Source organism: Leptonychotes weddellii, chromosome 4 (genome assembly GCF_054177405.1).
Source record: "Leptonychotes weddellii isolate Sample4059 chromosome 4, ASM5417740v2, whole genome shotgun sequence".
NCBI classification, from domain to species: domain Eukaryota; kingdom Metazoa; phylum Chordata; class Mammalia; order Carnivora; family Phocidae; genus Leptonychotes; species Leptonychotes weddellii.
This window is the reverse complement of record NC_138372.1, coordinates 50760251-50784147: the sequence shown is the minus strand read 5'-3', so window position 1 is coordinate 50784147 and position 23897 is coordinate 50760251. Positions and strand designations below refer to the sequence as shown.

General features: G+C 42.3%; 1 protein-coding gene and 1 pseudogene across 2 annotated transcripts in view; one reads left to right on the top strand and one right to left on the bottom strand.

The window, feature by feature from the left end:
• Positions 1–23897, bottom strand: part of IL12RB2 (interleukin 12 receptor subunit beta 2) — a 78981-nt gene continuing 55084 nt past the window's right edge. For both annotated transcript variants that reach the window (XM_081818595.1, XM_081818594.1), the window contains exons 10-16: positions 22093–22293; positions 17748–17846; positions 17286–17444; positions 11794–11931; positions 8864–8954; positions 5928–6027; positions 1–948 (exon numbers count right to left, since the gene is read on the bottom strand). In XM_081818595.1, coding sequence (XP_081674721.1) covers positions 406–948; positions 5928–6027; positions 8864–8954; positions 11794–11931; positions 17286–17444; positions 17748–17846; positions 22093–22293 — 1331 coding nt within the window. In that variant the 3' untranslated portion in view covers positions 1–405. The remainder of the gene's footprint in view (positions 949–5927; positions 6028–8863; positions 8955–11793; positions 11932–17285; positions 17445–17747; positions 17847–22092; positions 22294–23897) is intronic.
• On the top strand, positions 14190–16257 carry LOC102743292 (transcription initiation factor IIA subunit 2 pseudogene; annotated as a pseudogene).

The window sequence follows — 23897 nt, the reverse complement described above, 5'->3', positions numbered from 1 at the left end:
TACATTTTCCATATGATTTTCTTAACATTTTCTCTAGCTTTATTGTAAGAATATAGTATATAATACACAAAATATGTTATCAATAAGAGTGGTCACCAGGCCAACAGTTAACTTTCTGGGGAGTAAAAATATATATATATATATACACACACTGATTTAAGCCTGTGCCCCTAACCCTCACACTGTTCAAGGGTTAACCATAATCCTAAGGCTCTGGAGAAGGCAAGACGAGGTATCTGGGTTAAGGCCAATTCTCAGTTCCCAAGATTGACCCTGAACTGCTTGTCTGCCCTCTAGTTGCAAACCTGATGGCAGCACCCAGAAGTATTGACCACTGGAGCAGGAGGCTGGGGAGGTGGGACACATTGGGGACTGGGGACACATTGACTTTCCAAGCTTTACCACTTACAGCATGAGGGAGCTGCACCCCATCTTTAACCGATCCAGAGTCAGCTTCTTATCACAGGAGAAGGTGAGCGGGTGAAGGGAACTTGAAGGGAAAACAGAAAGAGAGATGTGCTGAGTCTCTAGTTCTTCCAGAGGGTCAGTTACAGGAACCTCATGTGAAGGGAGATACTGTATGTTGGAGGGTAAGTATCCCTCGTGGGTGGGAAGGTAGTCCACTGGAAGGACTGTCAAGGGGTTGGCTAGGTGTCCTGGCTTTGAGTCAGGGCCCCTGCTCCCCAGCATCTTGTACAGATCCACTAGTTGTCCTGTCTCTGCTATAAGAGCTTTTGAAGGTGGTAGGCTTGAGGCACTGTACCCTGTGTCTTCCTCAGAGGTATAGTGACCTTGGACTCCTTGTCCCTTGTCTGGCCAGTTGGGGTGATAGGGATGTCTGAAGACTGGGGTCACTTGATGAAGGACTTCGGTGATGACCAGGGTCTCAGGTTCTTCAGGATTGGGCCAGTCTGTCAGGAACCTGTCCGAGGCCAGCTGCGTCTTCTCCTGAGAAAGGGGAGGAAGAAGCTCATACAGCTATGTTACGTAAGTAGCCCTTGACAACGGACTTCTCTGGGGTTATGAAAGGCCTCGCAGCCTACGCTGCCCAGTTGGCTCAAGGTGGGACACTGTGGGCCCTTGACTTTGTGACAGGAGTGAAGCAGTTAACATCGTCAGGGAAGAAGACAGACAGGAGCCAAGGACTCCTTAACCTCCCAGCCAATGAGTGACTCACTACCCAGCTCAACCTTCAACCAGACTGTTTCTGATGGGTCCAACTGCACTAGCTATTTCTCTAGGATAGAGGGCACAGTAGGTTCAAAGGGAAGGCTGGGCTTGCTCCTGTCTGGGGGAAGAGGCAGGGAAGACTCAAAAAGTCACACTGGAGCTGAATCTTGAAAGAGATACTTTCCAAGTAAGGAGGTAATGGGCCAGGAGGACTGGTCTGTTCTGGAACCTGCTAGTTCTTTCTTTTGCCAGGTGAACTGAGGTTTCAGAAATCTGAGGCCATATGATGAAGAGGTTTTTAAGGGATGCTAATGAGTTTGGGCTTTGATTAAAGGTGCAGGGTAAACTGGAAACTGGAGTAACTTGGAAAAATGTTCATTTCTTTTTTCTCCTATGGCTAATTTTGTCTGTTACTTCTCTGCCTTCTCTTTGTCAACATCACATCAGTTACTAGCTCTTCAATGTCCTAATTCTTCCTTTCCCAAATTATGAATTCCTGAGTCCCAAGTCCAAGCACTTTGTTAACATTTTTCTTTCTAGGCTTTATTGGGCTCTACCTACCCCTCAAAACTATCTTTCACACTGACTGCTTGATCTTTCTAAAGCAGAGTTCCAAAGCCTTCATCAACTCAGACTTAGTATCTGCAGTGAAGCTTCTAGCCCTTAGTGGGGTAGTCCGGTTCCTGCACCTTCTTCTGCCTCCCCATGTGTCCATTCAGAAACTATGTCAGGCACACCATCCTGGTCTTTTTAAAACCATTTTTCTCAGTGCCACCCCCACGCTGGTGCTTCCACTGCCAGCTGCTACCCTGCTTTTGTTTGCTGCACCATTTCCTGCTTGATGCCCTTCCTCTCTCATGAAGCCCCTCCTGATTGTTTCCTGCACTGGACTCCTACAACAGCAAAGAAATCACCGTCAGGTTCTTGGCACATGATGTTTTATACTGTCACTTTTTCTTCTTTTTTTAACGTGCCCATAAACCATCTAAAAACAGGGATCATTCATGCCTTAAGAGAGGAGGAGGAGGACAAAAAATAGCCTTGGGACAGGGGAAACCGTGAGGACTAGTCCCAACTGACACTCTACAGCTTGGGCAAATTCCATCAACCTCTCCGGCCTTTGGTTCCCTCATCTGTCAGATGCCAAGTTGTGTTAAGAGTGCTTAGGCCTGGATCGGCCTCTCATGTCCCCTTCTTTCCTTGAGCATGGCATGCATCCAACAAGTGAATGATGGTGATGTCTCAGGACAGACTTCCGCAAGGGCCACTGACAAGCTAGAGGGTAAGTGTGTGTTTCCTTCTTGGGAGTGTGCTCTTTTCTGATCATTACCCAAAACTGGCAGTGGCACAATGGTCTGGCTTGGTAGATGGCCTTCAGCTCTGGGAAGCAGAGCTGACAAAGCACTGTTAGACTATGTAGGATGCAGAAATGGTTTGTTTTTTTCTTAAGGTGAGGCATTTGCTATGCCTTCTTGAAGGCTTTGACAGTATTGATAGAGCCTGCTCCTCAGAGTTGTACAAAGTAGGCCCTCTGGCTAACAAGACCTGGAACCACTATTCGTTCAGGTACCTCGTGGACATGGTTTAGTTTCTAGAAGCTCAAAATGGAGAACGTCCCAGTGATCCCCTTTATGATTTGGCCTTTTCTCTAGAGCTTGAAGACCTGTTAGATTTTAGCCACATCTTAAAAAGTAAGGGAGGATCTAAGGCCTGGAAACTCAAAAGAATTCTGAGAATTTTGTTGGAGGTGAAAGAACACTGTGTTTTTAATGTTTGCCTCAGCCTATTACCAGGAGAGCAGTTTGGGTCTTTAACAAAACAGTCCACCCACGTCAGGGGTCAAGTGACATGGTGTTCTGAGGCTACCTCAAGGCCATCATCACAGATGCCATGTTTAAGCTAAATTTTATTTTCTAATTTACTGGTTATTTTTGCAAAAGATATGTATGCACATAGTTTTGTAAAAAAATTTAAAAGTTTAAATAGACTTTGTAATGAAAATTAAGTGACCCTCTTACCTCCAACCTGCTACCCAAAGGCAACCAACATTATCAGTTTCATATGTAGGCTTCCAGAAATATCCTGTACACAGGCTGCAGTTGTGTGTGTGTATATAAAATCTCCTTTTTATACAAATGAGAACCCATTTCAGACAACTGTTACAAACTGTTTTTTTTCACCTTCAAATATCTTAGGGATTTTTAGACATGTAGATCTCTCTCTTTTTTTAGTAGTTGCTTAATATGGATGTACCCACGTTTAATCTGCTCCCCTGGTGGAAGGCTATATTATGCCCAATTTTTTGGCTTCTATTTATAATGCTACAATGAACATACACTATACAACTCTGGACAAATGGATGGCAATTTCTGTTATTTTTTCCCTGTGTTACTGTCCTAACCCTTGTGTGTGTGTCTTAGCATTTCTTCTAGGTTTTTACAGCCTTCATAAGCCCTGCATACCTCTGTTTCTCCTCATGCCCAAGCAGAGGCAAACAGAGACCATGACGCCAAAGCTACAGGTTTGGAAGCCAGGTGTCCGGGACTGACCCAGAGATGCTTCCCACCATGCTATTTCAGGCTCTTAGGACATGGGACTGTGGAATCTCAGCATTGGAAGAGATCTTGAAGCTCAGCTGATGCAGCTTCTGGTACTTGAATCCTCTCTGACACCAGCAGTAGCATCCTTATCGAGTGCATGCCCATAGGTCGTCACAAGACTGCCACCAAGTGAGAGCCCAGCGTGGGAATACCTTTTCAGTTAGCCTGTTCAGCTCAGAGGTGTTGACTGCCAGAAACATTCCCCTCACCCTATGCTTAAAGATCTTTTAGAGAATATAATGGCAGATAGCACATCCTACTTGTATGTGAATGCAGGATCCACCATTTACTAGCCAACTAGTGTTGGGCAAGTTATTTAGTTCCTCTGTGCCTCAGTTTTCTCATCTGAGAAATGAGGATAACAATAGTACAACCTCATAAAGCTGTTGTATGGATTAGATTTTAATGCATCAAAGAGGTTTTTTTAAAGTGCCTGGCACAGAAAAGCTATATAGCTGTAGATCTACCTCTATATCTATCTATCTTGGCTTTATTGCACTTTGCAGATACTGTGTTTTTTTACAAAGTGAAGGTTTGTGGCAGCCCTGCTTCAAACAAGTCTGCTGGCATCATGTTTCCAACAGCATTTGTTCACTTTGTGTCCCTGTGTCACATTTTGGTAATTCTTGCAACATTTCAAACTCTTTCATTATTATATTTGTTATGGTGATTTATGATCAGTGATTATGACTCGCAGAAAGCACAAATGAGGATTAGCATTTTTTAGTAATAAAGTATTTTTAAATTAAGGTATGTATATTGTGTTTTTAGACAATGCACTGCACACTTAATAGACTGCAGTATAGTATAAACATAACTTTTATGGGAAACCTAAAAATTCTTTTGACTTTATTACAATATTTGCTTTATTGCAGTGGTTTAAAACCAAACCAATAAATCTGAGGTATGCCTGTATATATGTATATATAAACATATGAATATATTATTTAATAATACAATTATATACTATATTATGTATAATTATCATGTATATGACATATAATACATATAATTAAATATATGTCTACATATATAAAAGCTACTGTTGCTATTATTGTTCTTGCTATTGTAACTTAACAGGGCCAAAATCCCTCAATAGTGAAATATGTCAAGTGTGAGTCTTCCTGGGAAGAAAGTGAACCACCTTTGCCTTGTATGACCCACGTGCCTTACATGGCATCTTAATCCTCACACTGGTTTACATGGAAGATACTGTCAATTCCTGTTTTACACAGGGTGAAACTGGGCTCAGATCATGAGGCAAATTGCCCAAGGGCCATGCACCATAGTAAGTGGCAGAGGTGGGGTTTGCACCCAAACTTTATTTCAAAGGCCCTGACAGCAGTGACTTCAGTTCCCACTGAGCCAGACATGGCTGAAACCTCTCTTCCTGAGCAGGAGCTGGTACCACTGGCTTCTGGCCTGAGAAAGGGTGTGGATGAGAGAATGTGCTGTGTAACTGAGGAGAAGAATCTTGGAGGAGAATGGCTACGAGGTGTGAGGAAAAGTGTGGGGCTGCCAGGGTCCTGGGCAGTGGGAAGACTATCGGCATACCGCCTTCCTCCTCTTTGCTCCCCTGAAATGCACAGTCTTGCTCCGTATTCAGATGCCTCCAACTCCCAGAATCCCCACCCGAGATCCACCGTGAGCTATTCTCACCTCCTCGGGCTGTGTGGCAGTGCCCTTCTCATCCTTTAGTCTCTCCCATCTGCCAGCCGAGCAGCCTCTCCTTCTTTGAAACCTTTTCCTTACACAATGGAATGACTTACTGGCTTCCTGCCAACACCAAAATAGTCTGAGCTCTATTTATCTGTTCCATGCTCAGGACAGGAAATGTCACGGTAAAGCTCCAATTCTCTTGAATCTGGATGAGTCAGGCTAGTGCTCAGCAAATGGCAAAAATACTTGCTTTTTTATTTCTTTTGAAGTTGTTGAGGTGAGGACAGGAATATAAGGCAGAGAGAGGAGTGAAAAGCAATGGGTCTTTTAGTCTTTTGGTCATAAGCTTCAGAAAATTCCTGTGCATGGGAGTGATGACTCAGTAACCTAGCACAGGGGGCTCCACCTGTCCATAGGAACTAAGCACCTTGTAACTAGAGTGGGAAACCTACATCACTGGAATCCAATCAACTCACCAGTAAGGCTTTATAACCTTACCTCCACGATGGGGTATTTCTTGGCCCACGTGCTGTTCACCGGGTCTGGAATTTCTTTACTACACCACTGCGGTCTGAGGGCCAAAAGGAGAACAAATGCCCTATAGATAAAACAATGACGTCTGGTTAAATGTGCTCATGGTGGCATGGAAACATTGATTCTTAGTGCACTGATTTCACTGTAGAGGTGGTTCAGGATAGGGATATGCAAGTGAATACAATAAAAACCCTGAAGGAGAAAGAAGATGCATCATGCAAGGCTAGACTCGTTTTCTGGGAAGTCTGGATAGATGATAGAGTCATGATGCAGCCATTTGGGGTTTACTAAATAAACTGTGAAACTTTTACTCAATGTAATGTCTAGCTGTCCTATCCAGCCATACATTCTATTCCACAAACACTGACTAAACCCCTAATGTGTGATGAGCACATGCCACATACTGGGCATGGAATAGCAAGCAAGAAGAATGGTTCTTATCTGTGGAGAACTTAATATTTAGTTTAATATTAGTGTAGTAACAGGTAAACTATTATGGATAAAGTAAAAAAAAAAAACAAAAACCTTAAAGAACAAAACAGGATACAAAGGGCATAAGTAGCTTGAACATAACCATGTTTAAAAAAAATACCTAGAAAAAAAATAGAGAAATAACCCAAACTGTTAACAGTAGTTGGATTCTTTTTTTTTTTTTTAAAGACATTTTTTATTTATTTATTTGACAGATAGCACAAGTAGGCAGAGCGGCAGGCAGAGGGAAAGGGAGAAGCAGGCTCTCTGCCGAGCAGGGAGCCCAATGCGGGGCTCGATCCCAGGACCCTGGGATCATGAACTGAGCCAAAGGCAGCCACTTAACCGACTGAGCCACCCAGGCGCCCCAACAGTAGTTGTGTTTGATAATCAGAAGAAATACGGGTCTTTTTTTTTCTTTCTATCATTTCTGGGTTTTTGAAAGTATTTTAAAATGTGTTTATATTACTTTTGTGACATGGAAAGAAAAAAGTCCTAAAAATGTTTCTTATAAATGCATGTGACTTAAATGTCTTATTTTTTAAAAATTCGAAACTAATATGAAACATTTTTGAAGAATTGGCTTTAATAAATTAGCTTTGATGTTTAATAAGAATGGAAAGCTTCCAGGATGTTTAGCCCTTTGAAGCAAGAGATGTGCCCATGTGACTGGTTTTTCTCCAAACAAGTGTGAGCAGATCATGCAGATGAGGACAGTGCCCAAGGGATGGTGGGCCAATAAAGTGGAAGAAAACTGGGTCCCTAAAATGACTGTGTGGAGCACAGCTGCCAACCAACCTGGATGACTCACCTCAGGACTGTTCTATGGGAGAGAAATAAACTATTTTATTAAAGCCACATATCTGGGTACTTTTTTTTTTTTTGAACAAAAAAGCCTTCACCCTGATAATATTTCCCTGAAGATGAATTGTGATCCTGCTTGACTCTATTTGAATTAAACCTTTTCAAAGTCTGCCTAAAGAGAGCTCTGCTTTGAAGTATCTATCACACATGGGAGCTTCAATAAATGTAAAGCCTTTCAGACAAGTTCAATGGCTAGCAGAATGACTTTGAGCTAGTTTTATTTTGACCTCTTCTCTTAACTTTACACACTTGAAGAAAACTGTTGAATAACTCATTAAAAAATTCTCTTTACAAAATACTTGTTTAAAGAAATTGTAAAAAATAGTTAAACAGAACTATAATCACCTGTTATTCCACCCTCTGATATAGCCACCATTAATATTTTGGTGCATATCTTTGGGGTAAAGTGTGTTAATCACTACTCAATACTCCTTTACCCTCTTCCTTAGGAAGAGGACCTTGATTTACTGGGATGACAATGAGCCCAGATGTAAGACCACAATTTTAAGTCTCCCTTGCCCCACCAAGTTCTGGCCAATGAGGTGTAACCAAAAGTGTCCTGACTTACTCATGTAAAGGCTCCTGCATAGGGAGGTGTGGGCACCTTCCTTCCTTCTGCCTGTAAGTTGTAGAATGCAAGCATGATGGGTGTAGTTCCTGCGGTCATCGGACCATGAAGTGAGCTTGAGGATGGAAGCCCATAGAGGATAGTGGCACAAAAAGAAGGAGTCTAGATCCCTGATGACTACAGAGCTACTACACCAGTCCTTGACCTAAGTATACTTCCTTAACTTGGGTGAGAAACTGTCACCTAGTTTAAGTCCTATAATTGGCTTTTTATGTTATATAGAACCAAATTTAATGCTAGCTGATATACCTTGCATATGGGTATGTGTGTGTGTATGTACTTTTTAAAAAGTGAAAGTATGGGGGCGCCTGGGTGGCTCAGTCGTTAAGCGTCTGCCTTCGGCTCAGGTCATGATCCCAGGGTCCTGGGATCGAGCCCTGCATCGGGCTCCCTGCTCCGCGGGAAGCCTGCTTCTCCCTCTCCCACTCCCCCTGCTTGTGTTCCCTCTCTCGCTGTGTCTCTCTGTCAAATAAATTTTAAAAAAAAAGTGAAAGTATGTAATTCTTTGCAACCTTTTTAACATGTAATATTGCAAATATACCATTTAATTTTCTTATACCTCTTTAACGGATATAATATGCCATACGGCATGAGATATAGTATGACGTAGAAACCAATCCCACATCATTGAGCATTTAGGTTGTTTCAAATTGTTCTCCTTTAATGAACAATAATTCAGTGAACATACCTGCCACTAAATATCTGCAGATACTTATGATATAATTAGAGTAAATTTCTACTTAGGAATTGCTAGGTCATAGATAAGTTTTAATTTTTTTCAAAATATTTAACATATACTGTTGTCCAAGAAAGTTGGATAAATTTAGTCTGCTACCAGCAATGTTTGAGAAAGCCCATTTCTTTGACACATAGTGGCAACAGCTATTATCATTAAAAAAAATAAATTTACTGAAATTGGAAAATGTAACCAACTCACTTTTGCCGGAAGTAACGCACTGAGAAAATGCCCACTATGACGACAGCAACGCAAATGCTTGGTGCCACAAACACACTCCAATTGGCTTTACCTGAAAAGTTAGCAAACCTTGTGACTGAGTTACCTGCAATGAACATCTAAAAATACTGTTTCGTGGACCCTCTGGCACCTACCCACAGCTACTGGGAAGCTGGGCTCAGGAACAAGGCCAACTTGTTTTTGTCCCTTCAGTTAGGGAGAAGGGGCCCTAAGGGGGTCAGCTCTGTGGTTCTAAGGAAGGGACTCCAGCCCTACAAGGGCTCCTTCCTCTAACAGGGGCAGAAGGAGAAGGGGATATGGTACACAAAGCACTGGCTGTGAACTGGGAGCCCTGAATTCTAGTCCTGACTTTGCCACTGACTGCTATGCGATCAGTAGACTGATCTATATTCTTGATCTATAAAAGGTGAATGATGACGTCTACCTTGCAGGTTGCTGTGAAGATTAGAGATGGTGCATATAAAGCACATGGTGCTTTTTCTGAACATAAGCAGCCCTTGAGAAATGGTATTACTGATTTTACTAAGCTATTGGAAAAGCCTTCTGTCTAACTAGGGTCTTTGAAATTGTTTTGATTCCTTGCTATGAATATGTATTTTGCTGTGTGTCAGCATTCTTCATTACGTCATCCAGTTATTGAATATTAATGCATCAGGCCCTCTTAGGTGCTAGGATGCTGAGATCACTAGGACATGGGCTCTCCTGCCTTAAGTCATGAATCTAGTCCAGGAGACAGATGTCTAAACATGTAAACAAACCATGATGCCATGGGGTATACAAAAAAAAAAAAAAAGGCATGTACAAGACAGTGTCGCAGGGATCAGCATGGGAAATGACATCAAGGGCAGCTCAGGTTGTTCTCCCAAAGGCACGATGTGAAAAGTGACAGATTTGAAGGATGGGGCGAGCAAAGCAGACAAGTTAGGGAAGCAGACTAGACAGAACCAGGCAAAGGCATGGGAAGAGCAAGCAGTGCGGCACTTGCCGGCAACTACAGGTAGTCTGGTCTTGCTTTCAAGTATAAATGATGAGCATGTGGCAGAGGATGAAGCTAGACGGGTGAACAGGAACAGCAGATCATGCAGGGCTTGGGAATGGAGCAGTTTGAATTCCGGCTTGAAGGCCCTTGGGGAACTACTGATGGGTGCCACAGGAGGTGGAATATCAGCATGGAGCAGGGTGTCTTGCAGAAAGATTCTTCTGATGGAGTGCAGGAGAGGGGGAGGTGGGGGCGGGGGTTGGGGTGGAGGGAGGGAGGGTGAGCAGGGAGGGACTAGAGGCCACAGACCTGCCAGCCCTGAGAGAGGTGTGTCACCAGGGCTGAAAGAGGGAGTTGACACAGGCAGCTTTGCTACTCCCCCCCGACCCACCCACCCAGAATCTGCATGATCTGACATTTCTTTAGCATCTGCTGTCCTTCCTGGGCAGATGGGACAAGTCTGGAGTATCACAAGTAGAAAGATGCTGAGTCGTTAATCCAATTAATTGCTCAAAAGTTAGCTTTCATGGGAGTACTAGGAGATGGGGTTTCAGCTTTCCCAGTGGAGAAGTACCTGGCATAGAACAACAAAGTCCTGAACGATTAACTTGATACCCCATGTTGCAAAGCAAAACAGCTTGTTTCATGCTTGGACCAGATGCAGACAGGTGCTACCAAAGAGAACAGCACAATTTAGCCTGCGGAGGGAGGCCCATGTTAGCTAGGTCACTTCTTTATATACTCCAATTTAACTGAAGTCACTAAAATCTGAGTTTGAATTGTAGTTCGGCCACTTGCCACTTCTATGACTTTGGGTAATCTTTCTGTACCTTCTGGGCCTTATAAAAAGGCATCCTCATCCCTATTCCTTTATTCATTTTCAATTGAGTGCCTCTTGGTACTGTGGCCAGGTACACTCGTGTAAAGCAGACACTTTACATGGCTATGGTCAGGATTAAATGAGTAAAAGTATGTGTTATGCAGGTTGAATTGTGTCCTCCCACCCCAAAAATCCATATGTTGAAGTTCTAAACCTCCAGTACCTCAGAAAGTGACCGTATTTGGAAATGGGATCATTGCAGAGGTAATTAGTTAAGACAAGGTCAGACTGGAGGAGGGTGGCCCCAATCCAGTATGATCGGTGTCCTTATAAAAAGAGGAAATTTGAACAAAGACCACCCAAGGAGAATTCCATGTGAAGATGAAGGCAGAGATCTATAAGCCAAGGAACACCAAAGACTGCCACTCAACTTGAGGGGAGAAGCAGGGAGCCGATTCTCTCATAGTCCTCAGAAGAAACAACTCTGCTGACACCTTGAACTCAAGATTTCCACCTTCCCCAAGTGTGAGAAAATAAATTTCTATTGTTTAAGCTACTCAGTTTGTGGCACTTTGTTAGAAGAGCCCCAGCAAACAAATACAGTATGCAAAGCTCTTAACACAATGACCGGTGCATAGTAACTATCTGATATGCAATGGCTGCTATTATTATTATTGAGATTATTCTCATTGGTCATTGGAACAGATATTTAGTGAACAAGTACCATGTGCTGGGCACCGTACTAGACCTTGAAGATAAGCAGATATCAGTTCCTGCCTATTGGATTCAGAGTTTTGAATAGGGGTCAAATGTAATGCATTATGAAGGAATTATGGAGGTGCATTTGGGAAGGCTTCCTGGAGGAGGAAACATTTAGGCTGAGTTTTGAAAAATAAGTAGGTACTATCTCCAAGCAGACCATGAAGTGGTAGGGTACTCCAGTTAAAGGAAACAGCAAGTGCAAAGGTGTAGCGGCAAGAACGTAATTAATGAATTAGAGAAACTCTGATCATCTCTATGCCAGACATAATGGGACTGTATGCCCATGTAGGAATCCAGGGTGGACACACCATATTTAAAGTTGTTTCTTACCTTGCAGACAAAATTCCCTCTCGTTTCCTGGGGGGCTTTCACCAGCAGCTGTCAGAGCTGTCATCCACAGGACATATGTCACACTGGGCTGCAGGGTGTCTACTGAATGTGAATTTGGGGATACCCTATAGGGAATTTCTGAAAGGAGGATAAAGATAAAACAAGAAAGGCACATATTAAAGGAAGTATTTGAATGTGAGCTTTTACTTATTTTTGTTGTTGTTAATGCTCTGTTTAATTTGAAAGAGAAAAGCACATTGTTGTTTTAAAACAGTCCTAATTCATTAGTACTTAATATTTTAATAGGCCCTAGATACTGTCATTTATGGAGGTCCTACTTCACAGCATACCGAAATAACGAAATATATTTTCTGTGGTAAAATCCTCTGAAAGAACTTCTATCATTCTGATTTTTTTTTTTTAAGATTTTATTTATTTGAGAGACAGTGTGCATGCAGGAGCACAAGCAGGGGGAAGCAGGCTCCCCGCTGAGCAGGAAGACCCAGGTGGGGCTCCATCCCAGGGGATCATGACCTGAGCCAAAGGCAGACGCTTAACCAACTGAGCCACCCAGGTGCCCCTATCATTTTGCTTCTGAAATTATTTAGCTGTAGTAACTCCTTTTATTTCCTATGACTATAATGTTTCCAACATTTTTAGATATCTTTGAGAACTTTTGGGGAGGAAATTAAATACACAAAATGTTTTCAATGGAATTTTTAAGCAAGCTAAGTTTAGCAGTTAATGAAATAGACAAGATTAATTTTGATTTTCTGCTTTTTTTGGGGTAGGTTCTGGATACTGGTCTTAATGGGTTTAATACGATGATCTGCTTTGACATAAAATCTAAACGTGGGAGCAATGGTACTTAGATTAGATTTACTTGGCAGTTTAAGCCTAGATTATCAGTCCCTTTTGCTCTCAACACTCCTGCAGAGTCTCAGCAGGGAAGATGTTGGGTTTTTTGGGCAATGCACTGATGTTGTTTTTCTCCTCCTGTAGTACATAGGCAATCTTCTCCAGAGATCTGCCGGGTGTGAATTTTGGAGTGACTTCTGAAAAGCTGGGGATGCAGGGGCAGGGGGACTACAAGATCAAGGGCAGAACCTTGGCAGGAGTAGCCTGCTGGCTCATTCAGCAGATGCGCCTGTGCTGGTGATCAAAGTGGAAACTAGAACCCAGCACTTTGAGCCGCAACATCAGTTACCAGCTCACAAACCCCCGGGCAGGTCAGACAATGCTCCTGTTTGCTAAATTTATTTCAACAGTCACAAATATTTATTGAGCTTGTGCTCTGGACAAGTCACCAAGTATACAAAGGCACAGAATCCGCCTCGAAGAGTTCACCATCTAGTGGGGAAAACAGACCTCTTATACTCCCACACCCCTGCTTACTATGGGCAACCAGCAAGAAGGAGTCCTCTAATATCAGGGCCACTCCACCCAACAGGGCTGAGGCCTGAGCAGATCACTTAACAGCTATGACTATCAGAGCAATTTCTATATTCAACATCCTGTTGAGAAAAAAGTACCATGTGGAAAACTGCAAGCCAACTCTAACCTGGTGAAATTGCTTGCACAGACTTAAGCAGTATGATTAAACTCAAAAATCTTTTTCCTTATTCCTAAGGCAGGGGATGAAAAAATTAATTTTGGAGAGACTTTTGCTGCAGCAGAGCATCAGTGAGCATCAGAGTCAACTATCCCGACTGTGTGGAGGCATTTTCAGCTCTGAGAGTGAAATGAGAGCTCAAAACAGAAGGGCAGGGATTTGAACGGTTTGCTGGGCCAAAGAGGTTTGCTTGCAAACACACACACACACACACACACACACACACACACACACACGTATATTTGAAGAACAAAAACAGTAACTGCGTGGAGGGAGCAGTGAGGCGGGTGACGGCACCAGCAGTTTGGCTAGCAGAAGAGGTTGTGTTGAGTAATGGGACAAGGAAGTCATGCCAGAAATACTGGTTCTGCTGCCTGGTCTGGACTGCGATCTTCAGCAGAGAGAAAGGGGGGCATTCAATAGGGGGGGTCTGAAACTTTAGGCTCCCATGGTGGGTGGTGAACTAAGGAGGCACCAGTTTAGGAAGATGGGGTAGTTGCCAATCATTTGAAAGGCTGCAGGTAGGAAGGTCAAGTGCTACCAGACAAAACAGCTGCTGTTACTGGAAACTAGTTCTAACCTAACAATCTACATTGGTTTAACAAAGTGTGGGGCAATATTCACTCATGTGTCAGTCAACAAATACTGTTTTTACAAAGCACCTCCTGTATGCCTAGCTGTATTGTAGGTCCGGGGAGACAACGGTGAGCAAATTGCCACAGCTTCCTCTTTCAGGATGTGAAAGAGTCTGTTGACACAAGCAGCCCAGGAGTAACAAAGCACAATGTACGCGCCGGTGGAGACATGCACTCTTGGTGCACACAGCGGTATGGGCACGTTTCCAGAGAATCCCCTGCGCAAGGTACTAAAACGCAGATGCCCCACCCCAGCTGCACGCCTCCCTTCTGCTCAGGCAGGACTACTGCACTCCCCATGTGCCCTTCATGCTGCTGCCCCCCAGGGAAGAAGAGTACAGGGCCCCTTCTTCCTTGGCTCTCCATTTGTGATGCCACTCTCTTGGGCGTCTTTTTCCCTCGTCCTTAACCTACCGCCCTCTATTACTCTCTAGAAACTGTACTTGTGGATTTGCCAATGATTTCTGGTTGCCAAATACAATAGGGAATTGTCAGTCCTTGATCACAGCAGTTATATCCCTTCTGTGGACTTTTCCATCTCCCTCGGTAGACTGCGAGCTCTCTGAAGATAGGGGACAGGTCTAATTCATCACTGAGTGCTTACTAAACAAAAGGAAAACTTAATTTAAACTGGTGTGAAATAGGACTTTGAATCTGCACCTCCTTTTAGCTTTTTTTTTTTTTAAAGGTTTTATTTATTTACTTGACAGAGAGAGACACAGCGAAGAGAGGGAACACAAGCAGGGGGCGTGGGAGAGGGAGAAGCAGGCTTCCTGCAGAGCAGGGAGCCCGATGCAGGGCTCGATCCCAGGACCCTGGGATCATGATCTGAGCTGAAGGCAGATGCTTAACGACTGAGCCACCCAGGTGCCCCTCAACTTCTTTTAAAATGCTCTTACAGAGGGGGCGCCGGGCTGGCTCAGTCCGTGGAGTGTGCAACTCTTGATCTCCAGGTCTTGAGTTGGGTATAGAGATTACTAAAAAAATAAATAAATAAATAAAACTTAAAATGCTCTTACATAGATTTCAGATTCATCAGATTTGTGGTAAAATAAGGTAGAAATTTTCTTCAACATGTACAAGAGTAGCTTTAAGAACCAACTGACCGTGTTGATTGTTAATAGCCATCATGGTTTAAATTCTGCTAAAATGACAATTGGGGGTGGGAGGAAGGAGCACATTTCACATGGAGAATTCCAAATGGCCCACAAAGAGGTCAATGAAGTCATCAGGTTCTGGGGTGCATTTCTGAACTGACTTACCCTGACAGGCCCAGTAGGAAGCAGCTCTGTACAATGATAGATTCTACTTAGCCATGGTGGATTAGTTAAGTGACTGCTTGCAAGGCCTTACAATAGAATTCTACAGAACTGTTAAAAAAGAATGATGCAGGGCGGGAGGTTTGTGGTCCACAGGGCGCCAGCCGAACGGTCCTGGGGAGGTCCTCAGCCCAGCACGGTATTTTTAGCCAGGACATCAATGCAAGCCTCAATAAGAAAAACAATTTCTTCCTCCTAAGCCACGGCATATCAGTTATACAGAAATACCACTTTGGGAAACAGTCTCCAGGAGAGCCTTGATGGGCTCATACAGTCTCAACAGATCACCCCCCAACTTGCCCTTCAAGTTCTACTTCAGTTTGATAAAGCTATAAATTCAGCATTGGAGCAGAGGGTCAGGAACAGAGTCAGTTTCAGGGGCTCTCTAAATACATACAGATTCTGCGATAATGTGTGGACTTTTGTACTGAATGATGTTGAACTCAGAGAGGTGAAAGAACTTATTCAAGTGGATAAAGTGAAAATTGTAGCCTGTGATGGTAAAAATACTGGCTCCAATACTACAGAATGAATAGAAAAAAAAATGGCTTTTTTAATGCCATCTTCTGTTATTATTCATCACTTTTTTGAAGAGAAGCATAGAAGAGACTTTTTTTTATTTATTCTGGCATCGCAGAAATGACTACACTGAGCTATATATACTATCAGAATTCCAATAGAAAGAAGCTTATAACTCTAGCCTCTTACATTACCTTTTCAGCATGAAGAAACAGAAGTTTTTTTTAATAACAAACACTGTTACCTTCCTAAGAACATCCTTGAATAAACTCATTCTAAAACTCAAAAAAAAAAAAAAAGTGATGCAAATCCATACGGACTGATGTGGACTGATATATTATTGAGAGGTAAAATCAAGATGTAGATCAGAATACAGATGATGATCCCAAATATATGCTTTTATCTGCATTAAGTTTTTTTCTGGAAGACCATGTGAAGAACTGCTATAACTTAAGAATGGAGGAAGAGATAATTTCCATTGTATAGCTTTCTGAACTATTTGAATGTTTTTTACCATGTGCAAGTGTTATTTATATAATAAAAATTAACTAGCATTAAGAGTCATAACTTTCAGAAAATCAATACTGAAGATCTTCTAAGGTCAAGAGAAAGGACCATCCTGTACAATTTCCCAGGTAAAAGTCACTCTTGCAGGCAGCTCTCTGCTGGCACCCACAACTCAGGGTGGCTTTGCTGCATTCTTCCTGGACCTAACAGCTCTCATGAAGGAATAAAAATATTGCTTCTTTATGATAAATGCTCCTGAAAGAAAGCCAGATGCTTGTGAAATAAAAAGAAGGTCAAGCCAGGAAAAAAAAAAAACAAACAAACACGACTCTGAATAAATCAAAGATTTGAACATCAAATCTGGCAAGTGACTTGGAGCTGCTACATAAATGAGAGATGAAATCACTTGAGATAATGTCCCAGCCAGAATTTAATTGCTTTCGTTTTAAAGTTATAGAATAATTATGGGTCATAAGAAGTGACTTAAACTGTATTGTATTTTACCCATTTTAAGGAGAAAATAATACTCTGTGATGGTGTTTGCAAATGTGGGGATTCAAAATTTCTTCCAACTCATCCCTTGCAAACCTCAGGGGTCTATATAAGTGCTGTTATTGCTTTTTGAAATGCTGTCTCCCTGTCTGAGCAGTTCCTGAGGGCCTAGTCCATTACCTTTGCTTCTTCAATTTGCTTGGCGCATAACATATTCAGTAACTCTGTGTGCATGTGTGTGTTTAGAGCTTTTATTTTTCTTCAATTAATTTCACAAATATTTACTGAGCACCTACTATGTGCCACTTACAGTGCTAGAACCTGTGTGTAAGTATGCACGTGCACATAGTTATATGTCCCTGACACCTAAATAAGAAAGGTCCCACTGCGTTTGTTTCTCACACATACCATAAAGTTGAGGCTGGGTATTGGAGTCCCGTTCCTTCCAGTATATCCTGTAATGGAGGAGGCAGCCCATTTTCTCCTGGGCTGGAATTTCGGTCCATGAAATTAACACGCTCCCTCTTTCCTCTGAGATGGCATTAATGTGGGGGCCACTCCGTGGTGCTGCAAAGTAGAACACAGGAAGCTTTTGTCACCCTCCAAATCCAAACTGTTGCACTAAAGCAAAATTTGGCAAAAGGTCCCAAGACTTGGGGCGCCTGGGTGGCTCAGTCGGTTGAGCGACTGCCTTCGGCTCAGGTCATGATCCTGGAGTCCCTGGATCGAGTCCCACATCGGGCTCCCTGCTCGGCAGGGAGTCTGCCTCTCCCTCTGACCCTCCCCCCTCTCATGCTCTATCTCATTCTCTCTCTCAAATAAATAAATAAAATCTTAAAAAAAAAAAAAAAAAAAGGTCCCAAGACTCACCTTTGTGCTGAGAGTCACCCCAGATGGAGCTGCATCCTCTCTGGTGTCCCGACAGCGCATACACACTGATTTCATAACAGCTGTAGGGTTTTATGTTCTCTGAAGGGAAAAGGGAGTTCTTATAACAGGTTTGGCATCACATGGGAGTCACTAAAGGGAGACATTTAAGTGTCTGATATGGATGCATTCAAGGCGCTTCTCTGCTCTCCTTACTTCGAAGATAGTTCAAGTACAGTCTGGACTGAGGGTGAAGGGATGACCTAAGTCACGGAATCTCGGCATCCTGTTTGCCACGTCGATGGCTTCTGGAAGCCACGGCTCCCACCTCCCAAGTTCACTTCATAGTGAACGGACAGGCCAACCTGAAGTGTCTTCGCAGGGTCACACGATCAAGGAGACAAAAGCTATTCCACTTTCATCAAAGATTTAAATATAACCACACAGACTGCATTTGAAACAGAACTCACTTTCAAGGAAAAAAAAAACCCATGGACTTCTACAAACAAATCATTTGCTATTTACAGAGAAGTGTGGCTGGTGTTTTGCAGCCACAGAACCTGGACAGCCCTTCTAACTCCGGAGATGTTTATCGGGATCTGCCCCATGCAGCTGGGACTAACTGGGGCAGCTCAGGGCAATCCAACCTCTCCTGCTAACCTCCTCCCCCTCGCTCCCCCCTGTGCTCCAGTCAGATTTCACCTGCTTCACAGCCTGGAGATTAGGAGGATACCTGGGACTGTGAATGCTACTTCCTAGCTTTTAAAATGCCACACTTTGCAATTTCTGTCAGTCATGAAGTTGGCTGGCAAGCTGCTCTTTCCTGTCAAAATTCCTTATTTCCGTGAATTTCAGATTCTACTTCCTGTAAAGAAAAGGCCCTTTTCATAGATACTGCCCATGACGGAACTTTCAATTCCCAAGGAAATTTAAAGGGAAATGAGAGAGAATCCCTACTGGGCAACGACAGGGTCACATGGTCAGAGTAAGGACTCTCTCCCATAGTGTTTAATGCCCTGCCATGGGCAGATCTGGTCCCCTCCACTGACAACTGATTAGGGTTTAACATTTTATTTTTGAGGAAGAGGAATTTTATATCACAGAATAATTTACTAAATAATGTGTGTTTTATATGAAAATCCATTGTCCCTTAAATATTCCAGCAAGTGCCCTACAAAAAGCTCAGATGTGCAACCAGCACCGTCAGAAGAGACCACGAGGAGATCCAAACTCATGCCATGATGAGTTTCCATTTGTATTCATGAACCAAGTGATATGGATAAAAAGACACAGTCAGCTTAGTCCAGTCATCCAAAGATTCTTCTCGGGGGCATGCAGACCCAGAAGCCGAAAGGGCAACACGGAATATGGAATCATATTTCATTTGGGAGAGGGTTGGGCCTGGCTGCCGTCTCTAGTCCTGGAAGCAGCCAACCAACCACTGTGCCATGAGCAGGTGTGGGAATTCCAGATGAGCTCATTAAGCAAATAGTATCATTGCATTTGCCATGCAAAACATGAGTTCAGGGCAAAGGCCTTGGGACTGCTGCGTAAGAAGCTGTGGGCTTCTTATGAACAGCCTACCCTTAATGGAGGAGGGAAGAAAGTCTGGCTCTATAACTTAGCTGACATTTCCTCTTGCATGAAGAAGAGAACCCTCACAAGCTTGTTCTCTGGTTCAGACCTTAGGGACTCTTGTTTTATTGGCTAATTCTTACACAAACACGCCCTAATCATTAGCTTTCAAAAATTCACCTCAAAACTTCCCTAGCTTTGCTGTCCAGTGCACAACATCCACATTCCTAAGATTTTTATTTCTTTCTACAACCTGGCCCCAACTTCCAGCTCATTTCCCACTACTCCTGCGCATACATATATACCTGGCATCCTTGGGCAAAGCCTCTGACGCCATGTATATAAACTACCTCTTTGGTGGATTTTTTGCAGAAAGCTACTTTCACCTATTAAGTATGGGAGAAGACAAACATTAAATGATCAGTAATGAGGAGTGATCACAGAGGAAATACAATGGGAGCATGCAGAAGAGGGACACAAATAGCCTAGGCATTGGGGAAGGCATTTCTAGACACCTACAGATTTCTACATATTTGTAAAAGGAGTGGTTCTATATGGTCAGAACCATTTTTACCCACAAAAGACAGTACTGATGGTCTCCCAGCCTAGGCCCCATAAACCCATCACCCAAGAGCTGGATTATATTCTGGCCTCCAGAATATACTCCAAAACACCCAATGCTGCCCCAGCCAGATGCTGGAAAAAGGCTGGTAAGGATCCGACGGCAAGGAGTCACCTTACTGTCTGGAGAGTGCCATACTGAATTCATAAGTACGAATTACTTAATTTTCTAAGTGTTTATTTCCAGAATGTAGCATCAACACTAATAGCTAACCAAGTGTTTTCAAGCAGGGGAACAACTTTAATTCATAAAGTTATTTTACCCAGTATTATACTGATTTCATTCAAATGAGTATTTCTAAAATGCTTAAAAATATTTTAGTTCCCTAAATAGGCAAAACATTCTCTCTTGTCATCTCTTTTCTGGTATTTGGGTAGTATTACAGATTTTCTAAAAGGAAGAAACTATAAGGACCACAGGGTCCAAACTATCCCACAGAGGTCAATCCTAGTATAGTTTATAATAAGCATTTACAATTTTGTAGCAGTTTGGAGTTCAGTAAATGCCTTTTCTATCCACTATTTCATTTGATCTGATGGGCATAACAGCCCTAAAGGGAAGTTGGTTCTACTGCAACAATTCTAGGGACAGGGAATGCATTGCCCTGAGGGCTACTCAATTGTCCTATTAGAGACTATCACATGTAAGGCAATTTCTGTCTCAAAATTGAGCTGATATCCGCCTTATAATTTCCATGTAGAGGACTTAGTTTTGTTCTCCAGAGCAACAAAGGACACATACTCTTTCTCACATATACATCAAAGCCAGCAACAGCCATCAAATCGCCCACACACATCTAGAATTCTCCTCTATGGGCTAAATGGTTCCCACATTATTACTATTATTATTATTATTATTATTTTAAAGTAGACTCCACACCCAGCATGGAGCCCAGTGCGGGGCTTGAACTCACAACCCTGAGAGCAAGACCTGAGCTGAGATCAAGAGTCAGATGCTTAATCAACTGAGCCACCCAGGTGCCCTTAAATGGTTCCCACATTAAAAGTTCCAGACCCCCAATGACTTGTTCGTCTTCCTCTGATGTTCACTGGGTTATCTAGACAACACCATCTTTAGGTGTAGTGATTATAACTGAACACAATCCACTAGAAGTCTAACAGCTAACCTGTAAAAGAGGCCCACAGTTAAGGACTAGCTCACGTATTGTTTGGTGGTGTGCTCTGCTTATTTCATTTGTCTTGTCTCCATAGGCAGGGTGTGCATATCCTCTTGGGCAGGTGTAATGATGGCATGGCGTAATAAAAATACTATAGAATTTAGAGTTTGAAAAACTATGAGAATCTTAGCCCTGTCATGTATAATAATAACAGTGACAGCTAAATTACCAAGTACTTAAAATGCGTGAGGCTCTGTTCACAATGTTTTCTCTACATTAATTCCCAATGAGGTAGGTATTATTATTTTCCTCATTTGACAGATAAGGAAACTGAGGCAGAGAGAAGTTAAGTAATTTGCCGTAGGTCACACAACCTAGTAAGTGAGAGAGCCAGGGCTTAACCCCAGATAGTCTGGCTGTAGAACCTGCACTTTTTACTATGCTGAGCTTATTCCTAAAAGTGACATTGACGAAGTTCTGTCCGATCGTTTTAACATCTTTTCAGATGCTATCACTTGATAGAAACCACTGACAGATTTGGACTTGAGGACTGAGATGCTGATTATCATATAGATAATTCTGCATTTATTATCACACAAATAATATTCAGCAGAATTGGGAATGAAAGATCTCCTGGTTTCCTCATCCGTACAACGGATATAATTAAACACTTGCTGCACATGATTGTTCTGAGAATTACATAAACTCCCAAGTGAAAGGTGCCCATCACACTGACTGGTTACTACTTAGCTTTCAGCCATGCTTGTGTGGTTCAATGATGCATTTGTTTTATATGGCTCTGTGCCAGGCACATGAATTTTCCATAAATACTAGAGTTTTTGGTCAATCAGTTGGTCTTCTATGACTGTAGTGCTGTATTCTGAGGTGCTGTCTTGAAGGACTCTAGGTCATCACTGTCCCTCTTATTCAGCTGCCTGTAATTGAGGAAGGTTCTGGGTTCTCACCTGTGATTTCTTAAAAAAAAAAAAGTGAAACTCAGTAGCATTTGAAGAGGAAGGTGAACAATAAAATACCTGAAATCAGAGCAGACACATTGGAGGGGGTACTCCGCAGCCAGTTTAGAGGGGGCTGCGTGCCACCCCTGGGATGGAGCTCCTTCCACTCCACCACATACTCCTGGACAGCAGGTGCAGCTTTCCCGGGAGGCTCCCATGTCACCATAATGTTGTCCACACCCTTCGAGTTTGCAGAGACCTGGCGAGGAGCCAGCAACTCTTTTTGGGGAAAAGGGGGGAAGCACAAAAACAAAATCACAGGTGGATAAAGATGTAAAAAACAATTCATCCCAGCAAAGCTTTAGGAAGAACCAATTTCTTGTTAAGAACTTCAGATTTGTTCTTATTAGTGCAAGGATCCTGTGCAGGGATATTTGTAGAATTATTTTCCCCTTCACCTTCCACTTCTGTGTTCCCAAAGGTACCTGCTGTAGTGATATATGCATCCTTCTAATCTACCTCTCAGATGTTTATTTAGGTATCTATGTATCCTTGAAAGTTAATGTGGCTTTGTGCTAGTGTTCTGTATTTTCATGAAACGTGCTGGGAGTACATTTAATGCTTTTTCTTACTTTTTCCTTCCCACTCAATATTATATTTCTGGAATATGTCCACCCTGCTGCTATATGTAAATCCAGCTCATTCCTTCCAACTGCTACCTCAAACCTCTTTCTGTCCAGTCTCCAAGTGACAATCAGGAGGTTCCTTCCAACTCTTTGCTAACACAAACAAGGATGCAGTGAACATTCTCTGGCATGTCCTCATGTGTGCAAGAGTGTCTCTGGATATATCTTCACAGAGCTGCTCAATTATAGAGCAAATCCACACATTATTTCATTAAACACAGCCAGAGTGATCTCTAAAATAGCTAATCAGTTGACACTCCAACAAGAAAAGCATGAGGATTCTTATTTCCCCACCAACACTTGGCATTCTCTGACTTTCAAATTTTTGCCAATCTGGTACATGTGAAGGGGCTAATTTAACTGTGGTTTTATTTTGGTTTTCTGATTTTTTTTTTAATAAATCATTTTCCAATTTCTTATGAAGCTGAGCTTTTCTTTATATATTACTAGTAATCTGACTTCTCCCTCGGTAAACTCCCTGCTCATATACTTAACTCATGTTTTCTCTTGAGTTTCCTGTCTTTTCTCTGATTTACAGAAATAGGTTTTATATTCTGGCTATCAGTCATTTGTTAGTTTTCAACACTAGAAATATACTCCAGTCTTTCAACTCTCTGATAACTTTATGAAGTGTTTGTTGCACATATTTACTTTGATGTAGGTAAATTTATCTATTTGCTTGTGCATTTTGAGTCTTGTTTATGAAATTCTTCATCCTGGGGGCACAAAGATACTCAACTACATTTTCTCCTATTGGCTTTTGGTTTTACCTTCTCCATTTAAGTTTTTAATCCAAATCTAGCTAAAAACCTTTTTTCTTAAGGGAAAAAATTTTTTATATTTTTCCATACTGTGAGTCAATTTTTTATATTTTTCCATACTGTGAGTCAATTTTTCCAAATGTGATACCATCCCTAACATATACCAAGTTCCATATATTCATGGGTCTGTGTCTGGGGTCAACTTCTTTGCCAGAACACACTGTTCACATTATTAGGCATTGTGATACCTGATTATTTACTTGGTAAAGTCCCTTCCTCATTTTGCCCATCATTTTTCAAAGTGGTCCTGGATATTCATGACACTTTATTCTTCCATATAGCTTTAAGAATCAGTTTATCAGAGTCCCCAGAAATTCCAGCTGGTATTTTTTATTGGAATTAAGTTAAATTGTTCCATTCATAAATATGCTGTTTC